General features: G+C 35.7%; 1 protein-coding gene across 2 annotated transcripts in view; it reads left to right on the forward strand.

Annotated features, from left to right (window-relative positions):
• Positions 1-18,810, forward strand: part of LOC120280060 (dynamin-related protein 5A-like) — a 38,743-nt gene extending 19,933 nt beyond the window's left edge. The window contains exons 13-16 of one of the 2 annotated variants that reach the window (XM_039286769.1): positions 15,734-15,784; positions 16,344-16,572; positions 16,870-17,009; positions 18,494-18,810. In XM_039286769.1, coding sequence (XP_039142703.1) covers positions 15,734-15,784; positions 16,344-16,572; positions 16,870-17,009; positions 18,494-18,622 — 549 coding nt within the window. In that variant the 3' untranslated portion in view covers positions 18,623-18,810. The remainder of the gene's footprint in view (positions 1-15,733; positions 15,785-16,343; positions 16,573-16,869; positions 17,010-18,493) is intronic. The other variant, XM_039286770.1, reaches the window with a different exon arrangement.
• Positions 18,811-26,695: the final 7,885 nt, after the last annotated feature.

The following is a 26,695-nucleotide window of genomic DNA, read 5'->3' on the forward strand; positions in this document are numbered from 1 at the left end:
TGGTGTTTGTAACCAGCCAATGCCTGAGTTTAGCTAGATTGTGTTATGGCCAATAGAACTTAAGTTAAGGCTGCTGGCCAATAGTTGTGATGCTTTATGTTTCCTTTTCTTCTTTACTTTTAATATAATATGGGGTGAGTGTTGTGTGCTCATTGGTTGGAATATCTCTTTTGAATAGTCTCCTTCTTCTTCTATGCATTGACCAAAGACAAATCTGAGAGACATTATCACAAACACCTGGTGAGATACTTGAACCATCATCAAACACCATTGTTCTTTCTTCACGGGTGGCACTTCAATCCTCATCACTTGTAACCAGCTAAGCTTTTTCCAATTCCTTATCCATTACTGGGAGACCAACCCATTTAATACAAAAGACAACTTTTTAAAAGTTCATCATCTCACATGAGTCCCAAGACACAAAAGTAACATTCTCCCCTTACCTCGTACGTAAAAGTAACTAAATCTATTACATTAAAACATAATAATGACAAGACAAAATGCTAAAGAATCTGAGAACCCATTCTTTCATTGGCTAAAGTAAAGTGAGGCAATCTTAGTGTAAAGACTAGCTTGTAGTGGAGAGTATGTGCATTCATTGGCTGGTTGAAAAGTCAACAACTTCTTTTGCATCCTTGATCACTGCTGACTAGTCAGCTCATTCTCCTAGAAGAACATTTTCAAGCATTGTGCAACATCCTCCCTTGCTTGAAAAATCCTCAACACCTAATAACATCCTTAAGTAATTATGTTTCTTCACCGGCAGTGGCTTGGTAAGTATATCTACCTTTTAATCTTCAGATTTATAGTGCTTCAACACAATCATCCCATCTGTTACCAAACTGCAAATGAAGTGAAATCGAATGTCTATGTGTTTAGTTCTTCCATGGTAAGCAGGATTCTTAGCTATCTCAATTGCAGATCTGTTGTCACACCAAATCTCAACAGCACTGTCTTGCTTCGTTCCACAATCCTCCATCATTCTCTTCAGCCACACCCTGACAGGTTGCTGCAGCACCAGCTATATATTCAACTTAAGTTACAGAGAGGGCAGTCACATCTTGTTTCTTAGAGCCTGATGAAATGGCCCCTGAACCTAGATCAAACACTATGCCTGATATGCTTCGTCTGTCCATAATTGATCCTCTTTAATCACTGTTAGTAAAGCTTCTCAGTTTGCAGTCTTCTGTTTTAGTGTACCTTATTCCAAAGAAGCTTGTTCTTGCAATGTATCTTAGTAGATGCTTCACAGCTCCAAGATGCTTTCTAGTAGGTTTGCTAACAAACCTGGACAACATGTTCACTGTACAAGCTATGTCGGGACGAGTATGTGTCAAATTAAGAAGTCTTCCAACTAGACTTCTGTAACTTCTGGAGTCTATAGTTCCTGTATCATCTTCAACTTGAAATCTCTCATTAAAGTTCATTGGGGTGGTGACAGGCTTACACTGATGCATCTTAAACAATTTCAGTGTCTCTTCAACATATCTTCTCTTTGTAATGAACTCATTACCCCCTGTTTGCTTCATTTCCTGCTTGAATTTTTCAACTATTGCCTGTGAGGAGCTTAAATAAACAATATCATCAAGATAAATGCGCACAAGTGGTAAAGGATCACTTTCATCTATTCGTTTGTAAGAGTGTGCTCATTCAAGCTTCTCACAAACCCTTTGCTCTGAAGATAGCCATCAATCTTTGCATACCAAGCGCTAGGTTCTTGCTTAAGGCCATACAGTGCCTTTTTAAGTTTGAGCACCTTGTTTTCTTCTCCATTTATCTCGTAGCTGAGAGGTTGCTCTACATTCACCTCTTTGAGTATTTCTCCATTTAGAAAGGTGGATTTGTGATCAAACTGATACACAGGCCACTTTCTCTATGTTGTTATGGCAAGAAGAAGTCTCACGATTTCCATTCTAGCAACTGGTGCATAAATTTCATCAAAATCAACTCCTGCCTTTTGTGTGTAGCCTTTTGCAACTAAGCGGGCTTTGTATCTTTGAATTCTATCATCTGAGTGGTATTTTGTCTTGTAGATCCACTTCAACTGCACAACCTTCTTGTTTGGTGGAAGTTCCACCAATTCCCAAGTGCCACTTCACCTAATAGCATCCAATTCTTCACTCATGGCTTTTCTCTAGACCTCTGTCTTAACTACTTCTTCATACGTGAATGGATCAGCTACATTGAGAGTGAATGTGCAACTCTCGTAGATGTTTTTCAGCAGTCTTAGTTTTCCCACTGGTGATTTATCACTTGGAATAGACTCAACACCACTACCTTCTTCAGTACTAACCTCAGAGTGAATTGCACCACCACTGTCAAGATGAACAGTTGTTGGCAATCTCAACCCGATAAACACATTTTTCAGATTTTGTGTCAAGTTTTTGGAGTTTGTTGGATGGAATTAGTGAGTATGCAATGCAACCAAATACTTGCAGATGACTCACCTTGGGTTTGAACCCATACCAGGCTTCATAAGGAGTCTTGTTCTTTAAAGCACTGTTGGGTGTGATATTGATGATGTATACTTTTAGTCACAGCTTCTGCCCAAAGATTGTTTGGCAACCTTTTGTCCTTCAACAAAGCTCTAGCCATGTCCATGATGGTCCAGTTCTTCCTCTTTGGAACTATGTTTTACTATGGCGAGTAAGGGGTGTGAGCTGCTTTATGATGCCATGCCTCTCACAGAAAGAATTGAATTTACAACTTGTAAATTCACCGCCTCTATTCGCTCACAACATCTTAATTTTTGACCCATATTGTTTCTCCACCATTTGTTTGAACTTCTAGAAAGTATCACAAGCTTCTGACTTTTGTTTCAGGCAATATATCCGGCACATACGGTTGTGATCATCAACAAACAATAGATAATATCTACTGCCTCCAAGAGAGCTTGTCTGCATTAGTCCACAGATGCCTGTGAGTATCAACTACAGACGAGTATGAGCATTTCCAGGTTTTTTGGTTGGAATGGCTTTCTCACCTGCTTCTCCATCACACGTCTCACAGTGATGTAATTTGCTCATATTGGGCAGTCCTATCACTATTCCATTACTCTTCAAGCTTCTCAATGATTTAAAATGCGAGTGACCAAACCGAAGATGCTACATCTTTGAATTCTCCTTCACATTCAATACCACATTAACTTGTCCAACCCTAGAGACATCAAGAGGAAACATATTATTTCTGGTTTTAGATATAATTACCAGTTTTTCTCTAGATTTGGCATCTCTGATGATACATGAATCTTTAGCAAATGTCACTGAGTATCCACTCGCCTACCATTAGCCAACACTCAAAAGATAATGGGCCAAATCCGAGACATACTACACATTATGCAGAAGTTTTATTCTTCTCCTAGTTGCGGAAAGAGAATTCTTTTTTTGAACAAATCTTTTTATCATCACCCAGTCGCACAGTGATCTTATGAGACTCATCAATGTCTCTAAACAATTCTATGGTTCCGGACATATGGTTGGAGCAACCACTATCCACCAGCCAGAATGAGGTGGCTCTCTTCATCTTCAACTTGAGCTATGAATAGATTGCTAACTTACTTATCTTCTGCAACTAGTAGAGTCCCCTTCTCTGCATTTCTGTCTCTAAACCAACAATCCATCTTCATATGGCCAAATAGCTTTTTTGTTCATCTTGTTGCTGTCTATTATTAGTTCCTCTGCCTTTTCCGCTTCCACGTGATCTTCCCCCAGAGAAACTTCTCCCTCGACCTATGATAGGAGCTTTTTTACTATCTTTAATTCCCAATGTTTCACCTCTAATGTACAGTGTTTTCGCTTCCTTCTCAGCATGATCATCTGCTTATCTTATAAGTCTCACTTCATGAGCCAGAAGTGATCCACTCACTTCATCCATAGTCAGCTTAGCGACGTCTTTAGATTCCGCAATTATAGTAACAACATGGTTGAACTTTAGTCTTAGACTCCTCAGTAACTTTCCAACAGCCATAGCATCAGGTATTGTGTTTCCCAATAACCTCATCAGGTTTATAAGCTCCATGACTCTAGTAATATAGCCATATACTCCATTACTTCTGATCCTGAGAGTTTCAAATGATTATCTCAAGGTCTGCAGTTTAACAGCCACTATCTTGGGATTTCCTTGACACACTCTTTGCAGAGTACTCCAAGGTTCTTTAGCTGTGTTTGCTAATGACATATAAAGCCTTGCTATCCTTCTTTTTATTTTCTCACTTTTGCTTCATCCTCATGTTCCGAAAACCCCTTTTCTACCAACTCCCAGAGATCCTATGATCCTATGATCTAAACAGCTGTGTTTAAAGTCATTCTACTGGTCTTGTTCTCTACTGCTCGCTCTGGTACCACTAGTACTTGTTAAAGTCTGAGATTCAGATGATACAGTTTGTATATTTTAGAAAAGAATTAAGAAGAAAGATAGAGGAAAATGATTAAAAAGAAAGGTGAGCTTGTAATCAGCTAAGCTTTTTCCACTTGCTCATATTTTATTAGGTTGACCTACCCATTTAATACAAAATGCAACTTTTTAAAAGTTCATCATCTCTCATGAGTCCCGAAACACAAAAGTATCATTCTCCCCTTATCTCGTACTTAAGAGTAACTAAATCTAGTACATTAAAGCATAAGAATGACAAGACAAAATGCTATAGAATCTTATAACCTATTTTTCATTGGTTGGATGAAAAGTCAACAATTTCTTTTGCATCCTTGATCACTGCTGACCAATCAGCTCCTTCTCCTGGAAAAACATTTTCAAGAATCCCAGAATAATAATGATAGGAGTGACTCTCTCCTTCCTCCAAATGGTTAAAATGCCTATAGAGTAATCGTCTGCCACAATGGATGCCCAGTTCCAATCACGACCCAGACGCAAGCGAAAGCGACTGAGACGGACATAATCAGCTCTAGTTTCTCGACTAGCTAAAAAATTCCAGTGGAAGTATCGTGACTCTACACTCCATGCAATTCCAACAAATTATTTTGGTCAAATCCATGAACAAGAATATAAATAAAAAATAAGAGCTAGGAAGGAAGAAACATCCTGTAACATGAAGAGGACAGGCAATCAAAGAAAGGAAACACACTAATAGAAAACAACATATGCTTCAATAGACTCCTAAGAGTTGTTGCATCCTTTATCAACCCTTCTTTTCTTATTGTAGACATCCGGAACTTGGGAAACCATGCGAACCATAGCTTCCCTCCTAGCTTCATTCTGGAACTGATCAAGTGTCATAGAATTTTCAAACTCATCAGGTTATGACATATCATCGTCGGAGGCCTCCAACTCACTCATCTCCTCGTCGGAATCACCTGTGGAGTGCCGAGGAGCAAGAAGCCCTGCTGAGACCCTGTCTACCGGCATCAGATGAGCTTCAAAACAATCTGCAGTCTTGTGCTCCTCTTGAGTTGAACCTCAAGTCCAGAGGATTCGAATTCATCTGACGTGAGTCCTTTTGCTTCCCTACTTCAGGGTTAGGGTCTTCTAAAACTGTCATCATGGATGAGGATGCCTTGGAACTCAAAGAGGAGTGTGACTTATGAGAGACGTCTTCTCGAGTGTTGCAACCTATGGCAGGAGCCGTTGGATCATCTTGAGATATCAATATTTTCGAGGAAGCCGTTGGATGCTCTAACACCAAAGCAGTATGTAACCATTCGAAAGATCCGAAATATGAACAACTCGAATCTCACTCCACTTGGCTTGAAGAATCAACTTTACTTGATCAAAGGGTGGTGGCTTACCAAAGAACTTCCCATACAAGGAGTTTTGGAAGCTCATTCTGGCTCTCATAAGAGCATTATTGTCCATACAAATGAAATCAAAGGTGCTACCCTTCAATTTATCCAGCATAGGGCCATCATGGAGATGGGAGGGATTTGAACATTGATGAACTAATAAGGTAATCTTCACCTAGTAAGGCGGAGAAGGAAAGGCTTGCCCCCCGCTTGCCATGGAAAGGGGGAGCAAGGAAACACAAAGGAGGACAAAAGCAAAAGGAGACCGCTCATAAAGGGGCATGTTGCCTTTAACAAAATTTGACTAAAAAAAAATGTATTCCTTATGACACATGTTGAACTGCATCCTTTGCTATTTAACAAAATCTGGCCAAAAGAAAAATTTTAAAGGTCAGTATCTATTATCTATCCTGGCCATTGAATCACCAAAATTACTTTCCTTGTGGCACGTGTTGAACTGCATCCTTTGCTAGGCAAATGAGAAAACTGGCCCTAATCCTCTTGCTCCTAGTTGAACATTTTGTTGTTTATTCATCATGAATGGATGATCCTAATCTAATAAGTTGCAATAGCCAGAATGGTGGCCCCTTGACGTGAAGAATTATCAAATGTTATTTGTTTCTTCCTAGTCAAAAGTCCCACTTTGCTGTTGAGTCGGAAACATCCCATTCCAATAGAAAACTAATGCTATAATACCTTTAAGATCAAAGAGATTCCTTTGTTATGTTCAAATAGAAACTGGTGCTATGAGACATCTTTGCAGAATTATTTTTCGTAGTAGTGTTATTTATTATCTCTTTTCTTCTATTACCTTTTTTGGTATAAAATGGAAAAATGGTTTTGGCAAGTAGAGAGAGATAAAATGTCACAAATAAGTGGAGATAAGTTTTTGAGATGCCTTCTATCATATGAAAATTTATCTTCACAATTATTCCTACTACTATGGATGAAAATTCTTCTCCAACATTCCAAATTACCACCCAAAAACGGAATGGAAAAAATTACCTTCATTGGTCCAATTTGGCTACCATGGTGATACGTGGAAAGGGAAAATATGCCTTTGTGGATGGTTTTTCACACTCATCTCAAGGCGATCCTTCCTATACAACGTGGGAAGTCCAACAACTCTATGGTGATGGTGTGGCCCATTCAATCTATGGAAGACACTATTAGAGAGACTTATTTCTTCTATTCCATGGTGAAAGTAATCTAGAATGCAGTTTGCCTGGCATACTCAAATTTAGACTATTCATCGCAATTGCTCAAGCTGTGGAACAAGGCCAAGAATCTCCATCAGGGTGACCTTAATGTTACACAATATTTTAGCCCTTGTGAAAATTATGGCAAGAAGCAAATCTTTTTAGTACTACTTCTTAGATGGATTCTAAAGATGCTTTCTTATTCAAGAAGTGGCAAGATAAGGACAGAGTTTATAACTTTTTTGTTGGCCTTAATAGGGAACTCGATGAAGTTTGAGGATGATTATTAGGTCTACACCCTTTACCCTCTAGTGACAAGGTGTTTGCTAAGGTTTATCGTGAAGAGCATCACCATCATGTGATACTCGGTGATTCTCAATCTTTTCAAGTTGACTCTCCCACAATCTTTTGCCTATTTGCAAGTTGACAACAGATCTAAATTGTCGTACTCATTTCTCCAAATCCTCTTATGTTTTGCAGGACTTAAAATATGGGATGATTGACAGTGCTAAAGTCATCAATAGCCTTTACTATCTTTCAAGTGATTCCCCTATGACTAAGGGTTTTGGTTTTTCATCTGTTACTACAAACAACCAAATTATGCTATTTCTTTACAGCCTAGGACCTCAAAGTTTTGTTTACAAGAAGCACTTCTTTTCTTATTAAAAAAAAAAGGTTTGTGTTTTCAATGTGATGTTTGTCAGGTAGCTAAGCATACTAGGGTGTTTTTACCATCATAATAGTATTGTCCCTCTAAGCTATTTGCTTTGTTTGATAGTAATATATGGCCCCTCTCATGTTGATTCTCTTACATGTCATCGATGGTTTATTGTTTTTATAGATGGTCATAAATAGGTTTCATGGGTTTATCTTCATACAGATAAATTTGATGCTACGAATGTTTCTAGAAAATTTTATAAAATGGTCCATACTCTATCCAATAAATGATTTAAATTCTCTGCACTAACAATGGCATGGAATATTTTAATTTGATTCTTGCTAACTTTTTTAAGAATACAAATTCTACTATATTGAACCCATAAACAAGATGTTGTTACCAAGCAAAAAAAAAGAAAAGTTCACCCTTTACTGGAAGTGGCGAGGGCTCTTTTGTTAAAGTCATGTGTTTGTTAGTCTGTAGCTTTTGTACATGTGCCAAGACAAGGCCATTCTAACTTTGACCAATAGTTTCACAAACAGAGCTAGAAATTACCCTAAAGCTAAAGAACTATTACCATGTTCCGGAGGAAATAAGTAAAAGGGGTACAAGATATTGAGCCTCGCATCCTCAAGAGTCCAACTCGAAATCAAGTTATAAAAACCATGATTTGGATGTTCCAATTGCTTTGACAAAAGAAACTCGATTTTGCACAAATCACCCAATCTCGATGTCTATCAGTTGTTGCTACCTTTCTAAACAAATAAGGATTTTTGTGACTAACTTATCAAGAATTGATATTCCAAAGACAATGCATGAGGCTATGAAGAAACTAGAATGGAATGCTACCATCATGGAAGAAATTCGTGCCTCGAAAAAAATGAAATGTGGAAAGTGGTTGAAAACCCAAAATTTAAAGCTAACTTAGCTGTATATACAGTCAAATGTAATTCTCACAGAACAATAGAATGGTATCAAGCCAAACTAGTGGGAAAGGGATATACTCAAACTAATGGAGTTGATGATTAGGAAAATTTTGCTTGGTAGAAAAAATCAACACTGTATGAGTTCTTTTGTCCTTGATTGCCAACCTGGACTAGCCATTACAACAACTGGATATCAAAAATGCTTTCTTGAATGGTAAACTTAAGAAATTTTTTGTGGATCTTCCTCCTAGATTCAATCAAGATGGACAAAGGAAGATGTGTGAGTGCAAAAATCTCTATATGGTTAAAAACAGTCTCCTCATGCATGATTTGACCTATTCATGAGTCATTAAAAAGCAATTATATGTGCAAGGTCAAGATGATCACACTTTGTTTTACAAACACAAAGAGGAGAAGTAACCATTCTAATTGTTATGTGGATGATATTATTCTTACAGGTGGAGATGTTGAAGAGATGACTAGAGTAAGAAATGGCCATTTGGCTTAAGAATTTGGAGGATCTAAAGAAACTTTGATAATTTTTTTTTTTAGGAATGGAAGTTGCAAGAAACAAAGTAAGAATCTCTCACACTTAAAGAAAGTATATCTTGGATTTGTTAAAGGAGGCCGACATGTTAAGATGCAGACCTATAGAAACTCATACGGATCCGAATGTAAGGTTGAGTGATTGCAAGCATCCCAGCGGATTGAGGAAAATTTCAGAGATTGATTGATAAGCTAGTTTATTTTTCTCATACTAGACGGGACATATGCAATAAGTTGCATCTGTCAATTTATGGATACTCCTATGAAGGAACATATGGCAGCAGTAAATCGAGTGTTAAGGTTCTTTAAAAAAACCCATGTAGGGAGTTATCCTTCAAAAAGACCTTTAATCATGGAATTGAAGTATTCACAAGTGCAGATTGGGTTGGTTTTATTGTAAATAGAAGTTCAAGTTCTAGCTATTGTTCCTTTATTTGGGGCAACTTAGTCACTTGGAGGAGTAGGAAACAATTAGCATTGGCTAGAAGCACTGTAGAAGCAGAACTAAGATTGCTTGCTCATGGTCTATGTGAAGTGTTATGGCTAAAGAATTAACTCGGAGAACTAAGAATTCTGACACAAAGACGGATGAAAATATTTAAGACAATAAAGAAACAATTAACATTAGTCATAACCCTATTTATTATGATAGAATAAAACATATGAAAGTGGATCGACACTTCATTAAAGAAAAAGTGGAAGATGGAATAATATGCATGGTGTATGTTCCCACTTCAAGTCAAGTCATTGATGTCCTCACCAAGAGCTTTTGAAAACCAAATTTGGAGAGAATGATGAACAAGCTTGAACTATTTATTATGTATAGTTGATCTTGTGGGAAAGTGTAAGAAACCTTGAAAACATTAGCTATCATACTAATTATAATTAGTTTGTATATTTGGTTAGTGTATATTTGATTAGTGTTATATTTAGCAATTGTATATTTTTTTCCTTTCCTTCCTTTTTTAAAGGATCTGACCTAGATACCACACTACCATATAAACCATTATGAGTGTTCTTTATTGTCTCTTTCCTTTCATTATCTTTTATTTTAACATGTCCTTGTCTGGATGAACCTTGCCTTTTAACTATATAAATGGTATAAGTTTTGAGGAAAAGATGTGAATTCCTTCAAGTAGAGTACAACATAATTTATAGGATTTACAATCTTCTAAAAGATAGCTATTGACAACTATGTACAGCTAATAAAATCTGTAATATATTAACTAAGGAAACTATCCTTCAAATATTCCTAAAAAATCTCCTCCAAAATAGGAAAATCTAAACTAGGAAAGATTTTCATAATTTTATCAAAGTAGGAAAATCTAAAGTAGGAAAGATTCTCATAATTTTTTCAAAATTCAAGACTCCCCCTCAAGTTGGTTGAGTTGCAGATATCTTTCAAACCCAACTTGCTAATACAAAAATTAAAACTTGGTTTAAAGAGACCCTTTGTAAAGATGTCGGTTATCTGTTGAGACGTGGGCGCAAAGGGAAAACAAATGCCCCAGATTCAAGTTTTTTCTTGATGAAGTGCCAATCTATTTCCACATGCTTGGTTCGACCGTGTTACACAAGATTATTAGCAATACTAATAGCTGCCTTGTTATTGCAATAAAGTTTCATTAGAGCTTCTATCTTCAACTGCAAATCTCCTATGACTCATTGTAGGCAAATCAACTCACATAATCCATTGGTTGTAGCTCTAAATTCAGCCTCCGTACTGCTGCGAGCAACAACATTTTGCTTCTTGCTTCGCCAAGTAACTAAGTTCCCCCAAACATAGCAACAATAGCCAGTTGTAGACCTTCTATCATTGACTGAACCTGCCAAATCAGCATCAATATAGGCTTCAATACTCTGGCTTTCTTGTTTTTTGAACAATAAACCTTTCCCGGGGGAACCTTAAAGATACCGAAGTATTCTATAGGCTGCTTCCATGTGTGTCTTCCGAGGAAAGGTCATGAATTAACTTATTAAGCTCACAGCAAAGGCAATGTCGGGCCGTGTGTGAGATAAGCAGGTAAGTCTACCATCAAGTCTTTGGTATTGAGAAGTATCAACATTGTCTTCTTTGCTATCTCCCAACTTTTTATTGGGATCAACTGGGGTGTCAACTTATTTGCACCCACTCATGCCATTGTCTTTAAGAAGGTCTAGTATGTATTTCCTTTGATTAACTACTATTCCTTCTTTAGACCTAACTATCTCCATCGCTAGAAAGTACTTGAGACTTCCAAGGTCCTTGATTTCAAACTCATCTGCCAAAATTTCCATCAATCGAGCCATCTCTACTGTATCATTACCTGCCAAGATAATGTCATCTAAATAGACAATAAGAACTGCTATGCTTCCCTCACTTGATCTTCTAAACAACAACATATGGTCTGCTTGAGCTTGTGAATACCCTTGTCTCTTTATTGAACTAGTGAATTTCTCAAACCATGCTCGTGGAGATTGTTTCAACCCGTAAAGAGACTTTCATTCTGCACACCTTAGAACCAAACTTGTCTTCAAAACCCAGAGGGACATCCATAAACACCTCTTCTTCCAAATCACCATTTAGAAAAACGTTTTTGATGTCTAGTTGTTACAATTGCCAATCCAAATTTACTGCAATGGAAAGAAGAACACGAACTGTGTTGAGCTTAGCAATCGAAGCAAAAGTTTCTGAGTAATCAATCCCATAAATCTGAGTGAAACCTTTGGCAACCAAACGTGCCTTGAATCTTTCCAAGGATCCATCAGGCTTAAATTTCATAGTGAACACCCACTTCCACCCAAATGTTCTCTTCTCCTTTGGTCGGTCCATCAACTCCCATGTCTGATTCTTCTCCAAAGCCCTCAGCTTCTTTCTGTTGAATTCCTATCAAAGTTAGTTTAAACTTTGTTGTTTTTTAGGCCAGTTTTTATGGCTGAGAAGCTGCCAGCTTTTCTGGCAGACATCTACCAGCCTTTATGGCAGACAGGTGCCTGTTTTTATGGCAGACACTATTTGCTGCCTTGTGTATATAAATCACATTGTATTCTTCATTTAAGAAATAGAAGAAAGATTTATTTCCTCTCAAAACTTCAACACTTTCCATTCTGGAACTTGCATTGCATCTTTAATACTCTTTGGAATTCCCACATGTGAGAGTTGAGTGACAAAAGCATGAAAAGAAGAAGATATTTTTTGTATGGTACAAAATTAGACAATGAATATAGAGGACGCCTAGTGCATGCTCTGGTTTCTTTTTTGAGTGCAATAGGTAAATCAAGATCATTATTTTGAGGAAGTGGATTCGAACCTGGAATTATAAAGTTTGACAACGAGGCTTTTTCTTGACTATGCTGCAAGTTCTCAGACAATTCTCCCAACTTTAGTTCTCTTTTGAGAAAATTATCCCAAATCTGTTCATAGAATTATTTTTGGTGCTATTTGGATTGATATTAGGTAAATCCATATTTTCATTACTTTGAACATTGGAAGAATTATTTTCATGAAGATCCATAATGTCAAACCCACTAGAATTTTTTCGTAAATCAGACCCATTCCTTGGAGAATCTTGTGTCCCATTTAAAAGTGTTAAAAAATCAGAATTATGCAAGGTAGTTTCATGAGAAAGTTGTTTATTGAAAAATAAATCACTTTAATTTTGACTTTCTAGATTTTCCTCTCCTCTTAAAACCGAATCTGCATGTTCTTTCTCCCCCAGAAAATGAGGCTTGAAATAGGAATCATTCTCAAAAAACTAAACATCAAAGGTGACAAAATATTTTTGTTTTTCAAGATCATAACATTTGTACCCCTTTTGGTTTGGAGGATATCAAGAAAAACGCACTTGTTCACTTTAGGATCTAATTTACCTCAGTTTAATTCCTTATTGTGGATAAAAACTGTGCAACCAAAGGTTTTAATTGGCAAATTGGATTGAAGTCTAGAGTGTGGAAAAATTTCGGAAAACTTTTGTAATGGTGTTGCAAAGTATAAAACTTTTGAGGGCATTCAGTTAATCAAAAGTGTTGCTGTTAAAACTGCATCCCCCCAGAAAATTTTTGAAACTTTATGAGTAAAAAGCAGTGCTCTAGCAACTTCCAAAATATGTCTATTTTTTCTTTCAGCAATACCATTTTGTTGGGGTGTTTTAACACAATAACTTTGGTGAAAAATTCCATTTTGTGAGAAAAAATTGCTCAAATGCTTTGTGAAATACTCATGACTATTATCACTTCTCAAAACCTTAATTTTAGTCTCAAATTGATTACAAACCATGTTGTAAAATCTTTTTAAAATATTTTCCACTTCAGATTTATATTCCATTAGATAAACCCAACTTAATCATGTGTGATGACTGTGATCATCTATAAATACGACAAACCATCGTTTTCCAGAAATTGTTGCAATTCTAGATGGTCCCCAAATATCACTATGCACAAGAGAAAATGGTTTTGAAGGAACATATGGCCGAGAATTATAAGGAGATCTATGCATTTTTGCCAAAACACAAATTTCACATTGAAAGGAAGATGGATCTTTTTGAGAAAATAAACTTGGAAACAATCGTTTTAAATAATGAAAAGTTGGATGTCCTAGCCTAAAATTCCATAACATAATATCATTCTTACTAGAACCGAAAATAACACCTAAACAAGAAGTTGAAACAGAATCTTTCGGAAGAGATCCATCATCCAAATAGTAAAGTCCACCACTTACATTAGCCCGAGGCCAAGTCCTGAAATTCACTTTGAGATGGGAAAAAATTATCACGCCAATTTTGGTTAAGAGTCAATTTACTGATTGACAGTAAATTACATGGCAATCTAGGAACATGTAACACATCTTTCAATATTAGACATGAAGAAATTTTGATGGAACTAGTCCTGGCTATGGCCGAGTATGAGCCATCTGCCACCTTAATTTTGTTATTTCTTGCACAGGGACTATAGGATGAAAATAAATGTGAACAGCTGGTCATATGATCAGTGGCACCTGAATCTATTATCCAAGGATCAGAAATACTGGAGGATAGAAAGGCAATGGGGGCTTGATTACCTTGATGGGCATAAGAGGTAGAAGGAGTGGTAGAAAAATTAGAAAACTGTGGAGTTAAAGAGTTTAAAAAGGTGCTCGATTTGTTCTATGGTGAATGGAGATTGAGACTATCCTGAAGTAGAAGTAGGCTCTGCAGTGGTCTCAAACACAATGTTGAAAGCTCTTCCTCCCTCCTGTTTTTTCTTCCAACTTGGCTGCCAGTTTTGTGGCTTCCCATGAAGTTTCCAGCAAGATTCCTTGGTGTGCCAGTGTTGTTTCCAATGCTCACACCAAGGTTTTTTCTTCCTATTAGAAGCAGCATCAATACCATGGGTAGCTAAGAGCGATACTTCAAGTTCTGCAGGTTGCGAAGAGGGGCATGACCTGACTCGTTTTCGTTCTTCTTCTTGTCTGAGTTCGGAGAAAACCTCACGAATAGAAGGAAAAGGGTACCTACCTAGAACATGCCCTTTAACATCATCAAAACCTGCATTTACACCAGCTAAAAACATGAAAACTCGATCAATTTCTTTACGTTTCTTAAACCGTAAGTTTTTACGTTTCTTAAACCGTAAATTATTGTAATATGTGGTAATATCGACTTCTCCTTATTTAGAGTTCCACAACCGGGTTTTCAACTCATAAGCCTGTGAATGATTCTCCACGTCCGGATCCACGTCCGAATAAGTCTCAAGAATTGCATCCGACATGAAGATGTAGGATTTCCTAATAGACTCCTCCATGGAATTGAGGAGCCAAGTGGTGATAAGGGAATTTTCATATCTCCATTTTCGAAACAAAGGATCAGATTCCTCAAGTTTTGTCTCTTTCCTTGTTAAAAAAACCTAGTTTCCCCTGCCGTCTATAGCTAGTTTCACTGATTAAGTCCACTCTAAAAAATTCCTACCATTCAATCTAACGGTTGTGATGTGGATGGAGGCATATGGGTTCAAGTAAGTGGTAATGGATTGGACAAAGGTTACTGTGGGAGAAGGAGATGAAGAAAAAGGGCTGGTTTTTGAAGTTTTCGCCATGGTTAATAGACAGAATTTCAGCCCTAAACCTTAAGCTCTGATACCATATAAGTTTTAAGGAAAAGATGTGAATTCCTTCATTGAGAATAATTGGTAGAGTACAACACAATTTATAGGATTAACAATCTTCTAAAAGACAGCTATTGACAACTATTTAAAGCTAATGAAATATGTAATATATTAACTAAGGAAACTATCCTTCAAATATTCCTAGAAAATCTCCTTGAAAAGAGGAAAATCTAAACTAGGAAAGATTTTCATAATTTTATCAAAATAGGAAAATCTAAACTGAAAGATTCTCATAATTTTTTCAAAATTCAAGAAATGCCAATGTGATAGTAAATGTTCTCTTAATGGTATACTCTTTGCAATACAATTAACTAATTGTTTTCAATTATAAATGCCAATATGCTAGTATTATTGTTATTTTGCCATTTCAAGATCATTAGACTATTTTCACATGTCTACACTAACTTTGGGTGTATGGTTTATGAAATTGGTAGTGGCCGACGCTGACAAATCAATGCATATATACATATGTACATGTGTGTGTACATAATTGGAAATTATTTTATCTTGAAATTTTGGTAATTAAATATTAATTTTTATATATTCTTCTAGGTTCATTCGATACTGAAGGAGTTGGTTCACAAGGCTATAAATGAAACCTCAGTAAGTTTTCTTTACTGGACACCCATCAACATGTTAATTACTTTGTCATTCTCCTCAAGATTCCCAACTTAAATTGGTTATTATACCATGACTGAAAGGAATGAAATAACTAAAACAAATACTGTTGGGTGGATCGAAATTGCACCTTAAAACCATGTTTTGTTATAGCTTGAATTTGTAGAAACAGCTACTATATCCAGGACACTTAAGCCAACACAGTAAAGAAATTAAAGAAAAACATAGACTATAGCAAGTAGTGTTTCTTGTTATTCTTTTTGTTTTCTTGAAACTTAAATTACCCTTAAAGCCAATTGTCCTGGTGCAAACCCTTTCTTGTATATATATCTGTAACTGATGTAACTTACAACTGCTATGTTGATCCCGAATATGGACCAACTATGAAGGATTTAGAAAAAGAAATTTCTCAGTTCTTTGTCTGAACTGGCAAAATGTGACAAGGATTCTACCTTTTTAGATTTAAATATTTTTGTATAATTGTAGAATCTTTTTTTTTTATTTGGCAGTCTTAGTTTAGTGAAACATCAAATGACTCTTATAGGAGCTGAAGCAATATCCTTCTCTCAAAGTGGAAGTTGGAAATGCTGCCGTTGATTCATTAGAAAGAATGAGGAATGAAAGCAAGAGAGCAACTCTTAAGCTAGTAGACATGGAATGTTGCTACCTGACTGTTGATTTTTTCCGGAAGCTTCCTCAGGATGCTGAGAAAGGCGGAAATCCTACTCATTCAATTTTTGATAGATACAATGACTCGTATCTCAGGCGAATAGGTGAGTCTTCTATTTTGTTTTAATGGTGCTTTTACAAGATAACAACCTCTTGCTAGCGCTGTATAGTTTCCTAAATGAATTTATTTGTTAATCACCTCAAAGGCTCATATGATTTGAATTTGCATGAATCTCTAATCATGATGTTCTCTTAGACATTTCTTTTTTATTAGGAAAAAAAGAAATTTATTTTATTTTATTTTCTCTTGGTAGTTTAATATATATTTGCTATGCTTTTGCATTTAGTCGAATATCATTTCACTGCATTGAGTATATGATTCTTTTCTGCCGACTTGACAGGGACAACTGTTCTGTCATATGTTAATATGGTATGTGCCAGCTTGCGAAACTCCATCCCCAAGTCTATCGTTTACTGTCAAGTGCGTGAGGCTAAACGCACCTTGCTAGATCATTTCTTTGCAGAGCTAGGAAAGAAAGAGGTAATAATAATATTCATGCATCTATGTATTATTTGATCTACCTTTAGGCTCAATCTTATTTCATGCTATCTTTTAAGTCAAATGCCGAATCTTTCTTTAATAGTTAAGTAGGCTCTTAAGAATGTTTTATTTCTTCATTTTTTTGAGACAAACAACGACAAAAGAAATGGTGTCACATCAAATTTATGAGCTTATGAATTTTTACACTTGGACAAGCACTTGTTTTTCAAGAGTGAGCATAAAGTTTGAGTTACCATTGTTGATGAACATTAAGCTGTTATATTGTTCATTAACTCATTAATGTGAGTTATTCCTATATTACATCATTGATTGATAGACTTGTCCACCGTCCTTATTTACCTTGCATGTTCTTGGTAATACTTGGGAAGCTCATAGCTACAAGGATACGCTAAATGATGTTCTTTTTGACATTCTCTTAAATAGCTCCTCATTTACAAAAAAAAAAATAAAAATCTTTATTTTGTATTGTTGTTATTGTCATCTATTAACCTTGTTAGGGTAATAATATATGTTTAAAGTATAAAGGTATTAATGCTTTTTCTGTTAACTTCAAAAATTCCTGATCCTATTTTTATTTAAAGAGAGTGAGTCGTGCCTTTAAAGTTGTCTGTGAAAGACTATTCTCCTGGTTTGAATATTATATTCATAGTTTGATTTGTTTATTTTATATTGCATTTATATGATAACAAAGGTTTGTTTGTTTGGTTTATTTGGTTTGTTTGCAATATGTTTAGTTAATTTGGACTACCACCTATCAAGTGACATATTAAATAGCTAATATTCCCACATTGGTTAATTTGAAAAATATGAATTTGAATATACAAGCTAGGTTTATCATCCTATCAGCTTAAGCTTTTGAGTTGAATCATACCTAGATAATATGTCCATTTTACATCTAAGAGTAATAACTAGAAGAAAATTGATTTGTAAAACTATGTGAGACAATACAGCCTACTACGAAGTTCTGATCAACAAAGAGGGGGAGTTTCTTCTTTTATTGAATTCATCTTGTTACTCATTGTTGTCTTCTGTTTCTCCTGAGATTTATACAAAGGGTTATGCAAATATATTATTGCTTTCATTCTGATTATTTAGATATTGATATTGCAATGTTAATTTAGATGAGATGCATCTCTCCATATGATTATAAAAAGATCTTCATATTGCTCATTATTGTCTTCAGTTTCTTCTGAGATTCATACCGAGGATTATGCAAGTATATGATCATTTTCATTCAGATATCAACACTGGTTTATTGATTCAAATGAGATACATCTGTCCGTGTGATTATTAAAATGATCTTCATATTGCTCATTACTGTCTTCAGTTTCTCCTGAGATTCATAAGAGGATTATGTATGAATATGATCACTTTCATTCAGATATCAACATTGGTTTATTGATTCAAATTAGATACATTTCTCCGTGTGATTATTAAAATGTTTTTTTCCCCGAATTCTTTAGACAAAGCAGTTGTCGTCAATGCTCGATGAAGATCCAGCAGTCATGGAGCGCAGGGCTGCTCTGGCCAAGAGACTGGAGCTATATAGAAGTGCCCAAGCTGAGATTGATGCAGTTGCATGGGCCAAGTAGATAACATGAGGCCACAATTCATTCATTCATAATTATTTCTTTTTATTGCCAATTGCAATATTCATTTGATTTGTGAAGAATACTACTGTTTTATGATCAGAAGATCATTTGTTAGTTACCATGAGATGTTTTAATTCCCTGGTCTGTGAGTTCATTAGATGTTATTTCCTGAAAATACACATTTTTGCTCTGTAGATGTCTCATTGAATGAAAGGATAATATTTTAGTGTTCTATGATGCTTGCATTATGCATGTATTGAATGATATATGATGTGATGATGTCTTTTAATTATTATGTTGTTGAATTATCAGTCTTTCTACCTAGTTTTGTATATTACTAGCAACCATTTTTCTGACTAAAAAACTTTTCTTTTTCCTTTTTAAAATGGCTGAAGCTTGTGTTTTCAGGTTTTTTTTTTGGGGGGGTTAATTGTGAAAGGACGGCTTGATTGGTACCATAAATTATGTGTAAAAACAACCGAAATTATATTTTATTTTTTAAAGAATAGTTTATTTCTTGTGGATAATATTGGCTTTTCCACATTTTGACAAAAGTTAATCATGAACTATTGATGAGTTGGAGGTTGGTGAGTTATTTGTTGCAACAACAAAGATTTAAGGTGCATGCAATTATTACATAGAAATTGTATTGTGATGAAGTTTTCAATTGGGGTTGTGGAAAAAAAAAAAGTTAATAATTTAATACATTCAATGATTTAGAGGAATTTTAAAATTAAAAAAATAATAATGATATGGTTTTTGAAAATAATAATAAACAAAGATTTACTATTTGTGTTCATAGTTAGATTTTATTAAATGAATTTACTAAAAGTTTAGATCACCAGGAAAACATAATGAATACGGATGTCAATAATGTGAATAGCAATGAAAAATACAATTTTAAACTCAAATCTAAATCGATTTAAAAAGTTTTCTACTAAAATCTGCCATATGTCAAATTAATAAATATTTATTTATTGATTAAATAATTTTAATATAATATATAATTTATAGGTTCATAAAATTAATAAATATTCATTTACCATCATCAAATAGTGAAAATAAAGGATGACACATACACATGTAAGGAAAAAGAGATGGAGAAGACAATTAAAAACTAAGTCAACCATTAGTTAGTCCAATGATATGATATAAGAGTCCAATGATATGACATCTGGAACATGTGGCTTTCGATGAGTGAGGTCATATGTCATCTCTTGGATGAAGGACATAATCTTCTCATATGGTATAACCTTTCTGAGAACTTTATGTTAGGTACCTTTCTTGGACAATGTTGACCTGTCTTAGAGGATTGTGTTGGCATTTCTCGCAATCTTGCATTTGCCATCCGAACCCTTTCTTTAAAAGCTTGTTTCTTTTTCTACTTCATACTAATATAAGGCCTTCCATACCGATCATAGAGTTGCTCAATCTCATAATCATCTCCATTTAGGGATGTAAATGGGGCGGGGAACTGGGGAAAATCCCTCCCCGCCTCGCGGGGCGGGGCAGGGGCGGGGAGGGCATTCCCCGCCCCGCTCCCCGCACGGATCCCACGGGGATTCCCTGATTTTTAATTATATATATATATATATATATATATATTGAAAATAACTTATATGATTATTTATTTATTTATTTAAAAAATTCAATATGAATATAAGATTATAAGGACCAAATATTTGGATTTAAAAAATATATATTTTTGGTATTTATTAATAATGTTTTAGACTTTTAGTAATACTAGTGTTACTCTCGTGTGATGTATGAATATAATTATATGAAATTTTTTTAAAAAAAATTAATAATTTTTTTTTATTTTCTATAAAAATTAAGGTAACATTAAGATTAGATAAAATAAACTATTTATCAACTTTAAAGATATAATATTTTTTTAAAATTAATTTTATTATATATTATGAGATAAAATAATAAAAATTAGTTTAAAAATTATATATATATATATATATATATATATATATATATATATATATATATATTGACACATAGTATTATTAGAATTTTATGTAATAAAAAAAAATTGTGGGGGACGGTGATTCCCCGAACCCGTGGGGATCCCCGCGGGGGAGTGAGTGGGGAGAATTTTTCCCCGCGAGAAATTTGGAGGCGGGAATTCCCGCCCCGTGGGAAGCGGGGATGGGGACGGGGATCATGGGCGGCTCAAGGGTAAAGCCAATCAAGCAACCGCTTTAGGCCCCTAGGGGCCTCATCTAAATTTAAATCAATATAGTTTTTAAAATCTTATCATTATGGTTATAATAGTAAATAATAATTCAAAATTTAATTTGTAGCCTCATTATTAACTTTAAATTTTTAAAAATTTTAAAATCATATCCTTGAAATCATAATAATTATTTGTTGTATAATATTTAAACCTTTTTATTAATTCTGCACTAATTTCAAATCTTCCATCAACTAGCTTTTTAAAATAAAACTAATAAATTAAGTTCTTAATTTTTTTACTTTAATGTATAATTAATTATGTTTTTCTCCCAACAAACAAATCTATTTCCAAAAAAAATGTAGGTTCAATACATAATTAATTATCTTCTTCTCCCAACAAACAAATCTATTTAAAAAAATGTAGCTTCAATATTTTTTAATAATTTTTTTATTAACTAATTAAGGTCAGTTTTATGCTTGAGCTTTAGGCCTTTATAAGCCTTGAGCCGCCTCTGACGGGGATCCCATTCCCCGCCCCGCCCCGCCCCATTTACATCCCTATCTCCATCAGGGTAATAGAGCTCAAGCTCATCTTCATCATTATCACTCTCCATCTCATCTTCATAAATGGTGATGGCTCTACATGTCTCGATTATGAACTTTTCATCTTCAGACCCACCTAATGCTTCAAGTATCTCTTTAACTTCATTCGGAAGGTAGTCGCCAAGCGTAATCAAGGCTCTTTCCTTTTGTTGGTAATCTTCCAATGAGTCGATATATTCTTCAATAATCGATTTCTTATAATGGAGTTCTACAGGCTTTATCTGATTTTGCTTGTTTTTCTTGTTTTTTGATCTTTTTATTCTTCTTGGCTTTTTGCTTAGGCTTCTCATCAGGGCCTTGAGCTTTCCGCCACTCGATACTAGGGAGCTCCCCCAATTTCTTCAACATCTCTTTTTATTTCTTTGAGATAAAAATTTTAATAAGCCTTCTGGAACTCCAAGAGAAGCAGGCTCCTTAGGAACTTGAGAACCTCTTTCAGCTTGCATACTCTCTGACATGCCGCATGCATCTTGCCCCCATAAAGCTTCTTCTTGCAATGCAATTGACACATAATTGGTATGCTCCGCTAGTTGATCGAGCAATACACTTTTAGATAAAGTAATCTTCCCTTCTTGATATTGCCGCTCAATCCAATCTTTAAAGACATAGCAGTTCTCGGTCGAATGACCCAGTATTCTATGGTATGGGCAAAAATTTGGGTGATCTTTCTTATTTGCTTCTTTGGGCCGCTTGCTTTTTGGTAGCTGCAGTCCCACCTTCAATGCATCTTTAAATATCTTCATTACTTTGTCTCTTCTGAAAGAATACTTTTTGCTCATCCTTTACTGAAGAGATCTTAAAGGCTTTGTTGGTTCATTTCCATCCCCAAGTGCAGGTGGCTTTGGTTTGTTATAATTTGGTGGTTTTGTTTCCTCCTTCACTTTATCGGTTGCCAATGCCACATGTTTAACACCTTCTGGCTTCTTTGGCTTTCTTTATCTACCCTAGTGGGTTGCATCGTAGACACCACCTTTGGACTAGTTCTTTCCATCTTCTTTACTTGAGAGATCAAATCTTGGAAGGTATGGATATCAGATGAGCTGAGGAAAGGTGCCATCCAATTATCAATGTTTCCCACCAACAGCCCCACTACTTGTATCTGATCAAGAGGCTGCTCACACTTGATGCTCAAGTTACGCCATCTCATCACATAGTCAATAATCTTCTCATCCTTGTTCTGCCTTGTGTTAGCTAGATCAGCTATGGTAATTTTATCAGTGACTCCGCCGAACAGGACCCTAAATGAGTCTTTCATTTGCTGCCATGTTTTGAATAGATTCAGGTTGCAAGTTTGCATACCATTAGAAAGCCACACCAGTTAAACTAGCGGCAAATTGTCTTAACAACAAAGACGGGTTGTTGCTTCTGTCCCCGCTGTTATGAAATGAGCTAAATGTTGATCAGGGTTCCCTAAGCCATTAAACTGCTTAAACTTAGGAACATTATATCCTTTAGGATAAGCTACTTGATCATGAAAGCTGGAGTACGGTTTATCACCATCATTTTTTAGTGTAGCACCCTTGGCTTGCTTCAATTGTACAGCAACTATCTTTTGTATTTATTCTCGAGAAATCATTGGCTCAGGCACTGCCGATGTTCCAGCTTGCTCATGTAACCCCAGTACTTCTTCTTCATCATCTTCTTCCTCTTGAACAACTTGTATGGATGGTGCTTGCCTATGAACCCTTGAATTATCATGGAGAAGATTTTGGACTTGATCACTCAAACGAGAGATCACGCCAGTCAAAGATACCACAGTATGTATTATAGATATGTGATCCTTCTCTCGTTGATCCAATTATTTCTTTAATTTTGCAAACATTGGATCTTTATTTGATGTAAAAATAAGGTGGTCATCTTCTTCTTCACTTGAATCATTATTCCTCCTAGGAGAAGTTTGAAACCCGGCTTAGGAGAAGGATTTTGCCCTTTTTTGTAATGCTTGATTTAAGTCTTCTTCTTATATGCCACTTGTACCAACTACTGCCTTCTTTCTCAGCCTAGTGAAGGGACTCTATGGCTCAGGTGGGTGTTCAGACCCTTCAGCAATTACCCGTACAGTATGTACTTCTAGGTCCTCTGTCTCTTCATCTTGTTGCCTTATCCATTGGAACTTTGAACGAGAAACAAAAGGTGTGGTCTTCTTGTAAGCTTGCTTCTTCGACAATGCAAGCCTATCAAACACCGAAGCTCGTGACTCTGAGAGTAAGTTCTTTTTCCTTAGATAGAACTCCCTCAGTGTCATCTTTTCAGTCTGTAACTTCTTGTAAGAGGTGTAGTTGTTATAAATCTTCTTGGTAAAAGTGCCCTTCAAGTGGTGGAACTTTGGTAGTCTGCCCCCTTTTTTTCATGTCATTCTGTTGGGATCGAAGCTCACCAGTTGTAGAGTTCTCCTTCACCATTCACAGTAGTGCGAAAGAGTTAGTAAATGAACTTGAAGAACCATTCCCCAAGTCTTGGAACGAGACAAACTCGCTTTCTCCTGAGGTGAGGGTATCTTCCTCTTAGTCAATCTTGGGTGCCCCCACCATAAAGGATTTTGTTGGGGTAGCTTTGAGCTTCTTAAAGATACCACTTTCTTCTCCTTTAGTAGTGATTGTGAATGAAGGCTCTTCTTTATCCTCTCCTCCCTTAATGTTCATGACTTTCATTGGAAAGGTGAGCCGGTCAAAAACAGATGCTTTAGCAGCAACGGTGCTTTCTTTGACCTCAGCAAGCATAATCACATTTGAGCGACATCTCCTTAATGGCAAGCGTGGGACATGAACCTCAGTTGGTGATGATGGTGGACTTGGCACAAAGTTGACATACTCCGAGACAGTTCCAAATTGAATCTCAGCTCCAGCAACACCTGTATAAACAGAAGCATAAGGAAGCTTCACCTGAGTGCCTTCCCCAAGGAAAATGGTGCATGATGCAGCTGCATTGTTGGTGTTGTTTGTTGGTGCCATTGTGAAAACCTAAAAGGAAAACGTCACATTAACAACACTGGATGGCTCTTTTTTTTATATATATTTTTTTTTTAATTTCTCATTCACACTTTGTTTTAAAGATGGTAGGAGAAGTTAGTCGCCAACGGGCATGCTAGAATTTGCGGGCTCCTTTCTTTTCTCCCGGTCTTTAATTAGGGTTAGACCGGTTAAAATATGGATCACAAATCAAATTTTAATTTTTTTTAAACTTCAAGGGATTGTGAGTTCATGGCTTCCATAAGAGGCAAGCCTCTAATGTTAATTACCCCAGACTAATGCATGGGAACCTCCGATTAAGAACAAAGTATGAATGAGAGAAAATTAATTCGACCAATTGCATAAATTTGATTGAGAATACAAAGATTAGAAAACTTTCACTCTCATAATTTCATTTCCCTAATCTCTCTCTAGCTTTACATAATTTGAATCTATTTTGACTTTGTTTTATCCTAACTTTTCGATGAAGATCATACTGAGGATGTCTCCTTTGACTTTGTTGACCTTGGTCTTATCTTTCTTATTTGTGTCTTGAATATCAACTGGATTTCAAGTTGTGACTTCTCTTTGTTTGTGAATCACAAATTTGATTTAGGCTTTTAAAAACTCCGGCATTTCACACATGTGAAGCTTTCAGTCTTGGACTCATGAAGCTTTTTAATCTTCGACTTTTGATGTCTCGAGATTTCTAAACTCATTTGTCCCATTATTTGAATTTTTTTTTAAGCCTCAACTCTCCTATGCTTCTGAGCCTTAGCTTGTGCATCTCTGAGTCATGACCATTCATATGATTTGGTCACTAACTTGATTACTTTGACTTGGTTTTTTTTTAAAGAATATTTTGTGGATTTTTGGATAGTGATCCCTATTTATTTGTGAACCATAAACTTGATTTTGGAGTTTGAAGGCTCGGTGTCTCACGCTTTTTGAAGCCTCTTTCTTCAACATTATCACTTAGGGTTTTTCACCAATTGAACCTTTTTAGTCAATTTGAAAGAGTTTTTTTTTTTTCCTTTTTTGAAATATGTGGTGTGAGCATTGTTCAACAGTTTCCTTGCTTGAGAAAGACCCCTATTTGTTCGTGTGGATCCTTAAAGATTTTTTATTTAAGAAGTTTTTTTTTCACTCAATTATTTTATTTCATTAAGAGGGTTTCAAGAATTGATGTTCAACATATTTTTAGTTCACTCAAGAGAGTCTGAAAAAAGGTAATGAGGAAACTCTTGAAAAGAGCTCTCTACCACTAGATGGGGACCTCAGCATGAGTTTATGGTCTTCAACATATATTTTCTTACTCACTCAAGAGAATCTCAAGAGGTAATGAGGAAACTCTCGAAGAGAGTTCTCTACCACTACATTGGCCTCAACATGAGATTCATAGTCTTCATATCATTTTTTATCCACTCAAGATAATCTCAAGAGGTAATGAGGAAACTCTCGAAGAGAGCTCTCTACCACTACATTGGATCTCAACATGAGATTCATGGTCTTCATATCATTTTTTTCATCCACTCAAGAGGTAATGAGGTAACTCTCAAAGAGAGCTCTCTACCACTACATTGGCCTCAACATGAGATTCGCGGTCTTGAAAATATTTTCCACTCACTCAAGAGAGTCTCAAGAGGTAACGAGGAAACTCTTCAAAAAGAGCTCTCTACCACTACATTGGCCTCAACATGAGATTTATGGTCTTCATATCATTTTTTATCCACTCAAGAGAGTCTCAAGAGGTAATGAGGAAACTCTCGAAGAGAGCTCTCTACCACTACATTGGCCTCAACATGAGTTTGTGGAAATGGGCATGCAAATTTACAATAATACCCTCGACTTTCACTAGAATTTCATTTTTTTTTTTCATTTTTTGCATTTTAACCTCTCTCGTGCATTTTTGCATATTACTCCTTTGAATTCCTACGAATTTAAGGATTTATGCAGCTAGACCCTCTAACTTCTCATTTTTTCACATTCTATCAAATTTTGCAAATAAACCCCGAAACTCATCTTCTTTTTTTCATTTTTTTAAATAAATCCAAGATTTCAACTTTTTTTTTTTTGCATTTTTTTTGTGTTAATTTTGCAAATAAGTCCAAAAAAAAATTTCAACGCTTCATATTTCTCTACAATTTTTATATAAGTCCTCCAACATTTCACTTTTCACATTCTCCAAATTTCTTTTTTTTTTAATCATTTCATTTTTTTTTTAAATATTTGACAGCATAGCATTGACATTCCCTAATCTTGGCTAATAAACACCATAAGACAACGGCTTGGCTATTGCATGCGAGATGTGGACCGTGTCACATTAACATATGCACAC

The sequence above is a fragment of the Dioscorea cayenensis genome, chromosome 17, assembly GCF_009730915.1.
Source record: "Dioscorea cayenensis subsp. rotundata cultivar TDr96_F1 chromosome 17, TDr96_F1_v2_PseudoChromosome.rev07_lg8_w22 25.fasta, whole genome shotgun sequence".
NCBI classification, from domain to species: Eukaryota; Viridiplantae; Streptophyta; class Magnoliopsida; order Dioscoreales; family Dioscoreaceae; genus Dioscorea; species Dioscorea cayenensis.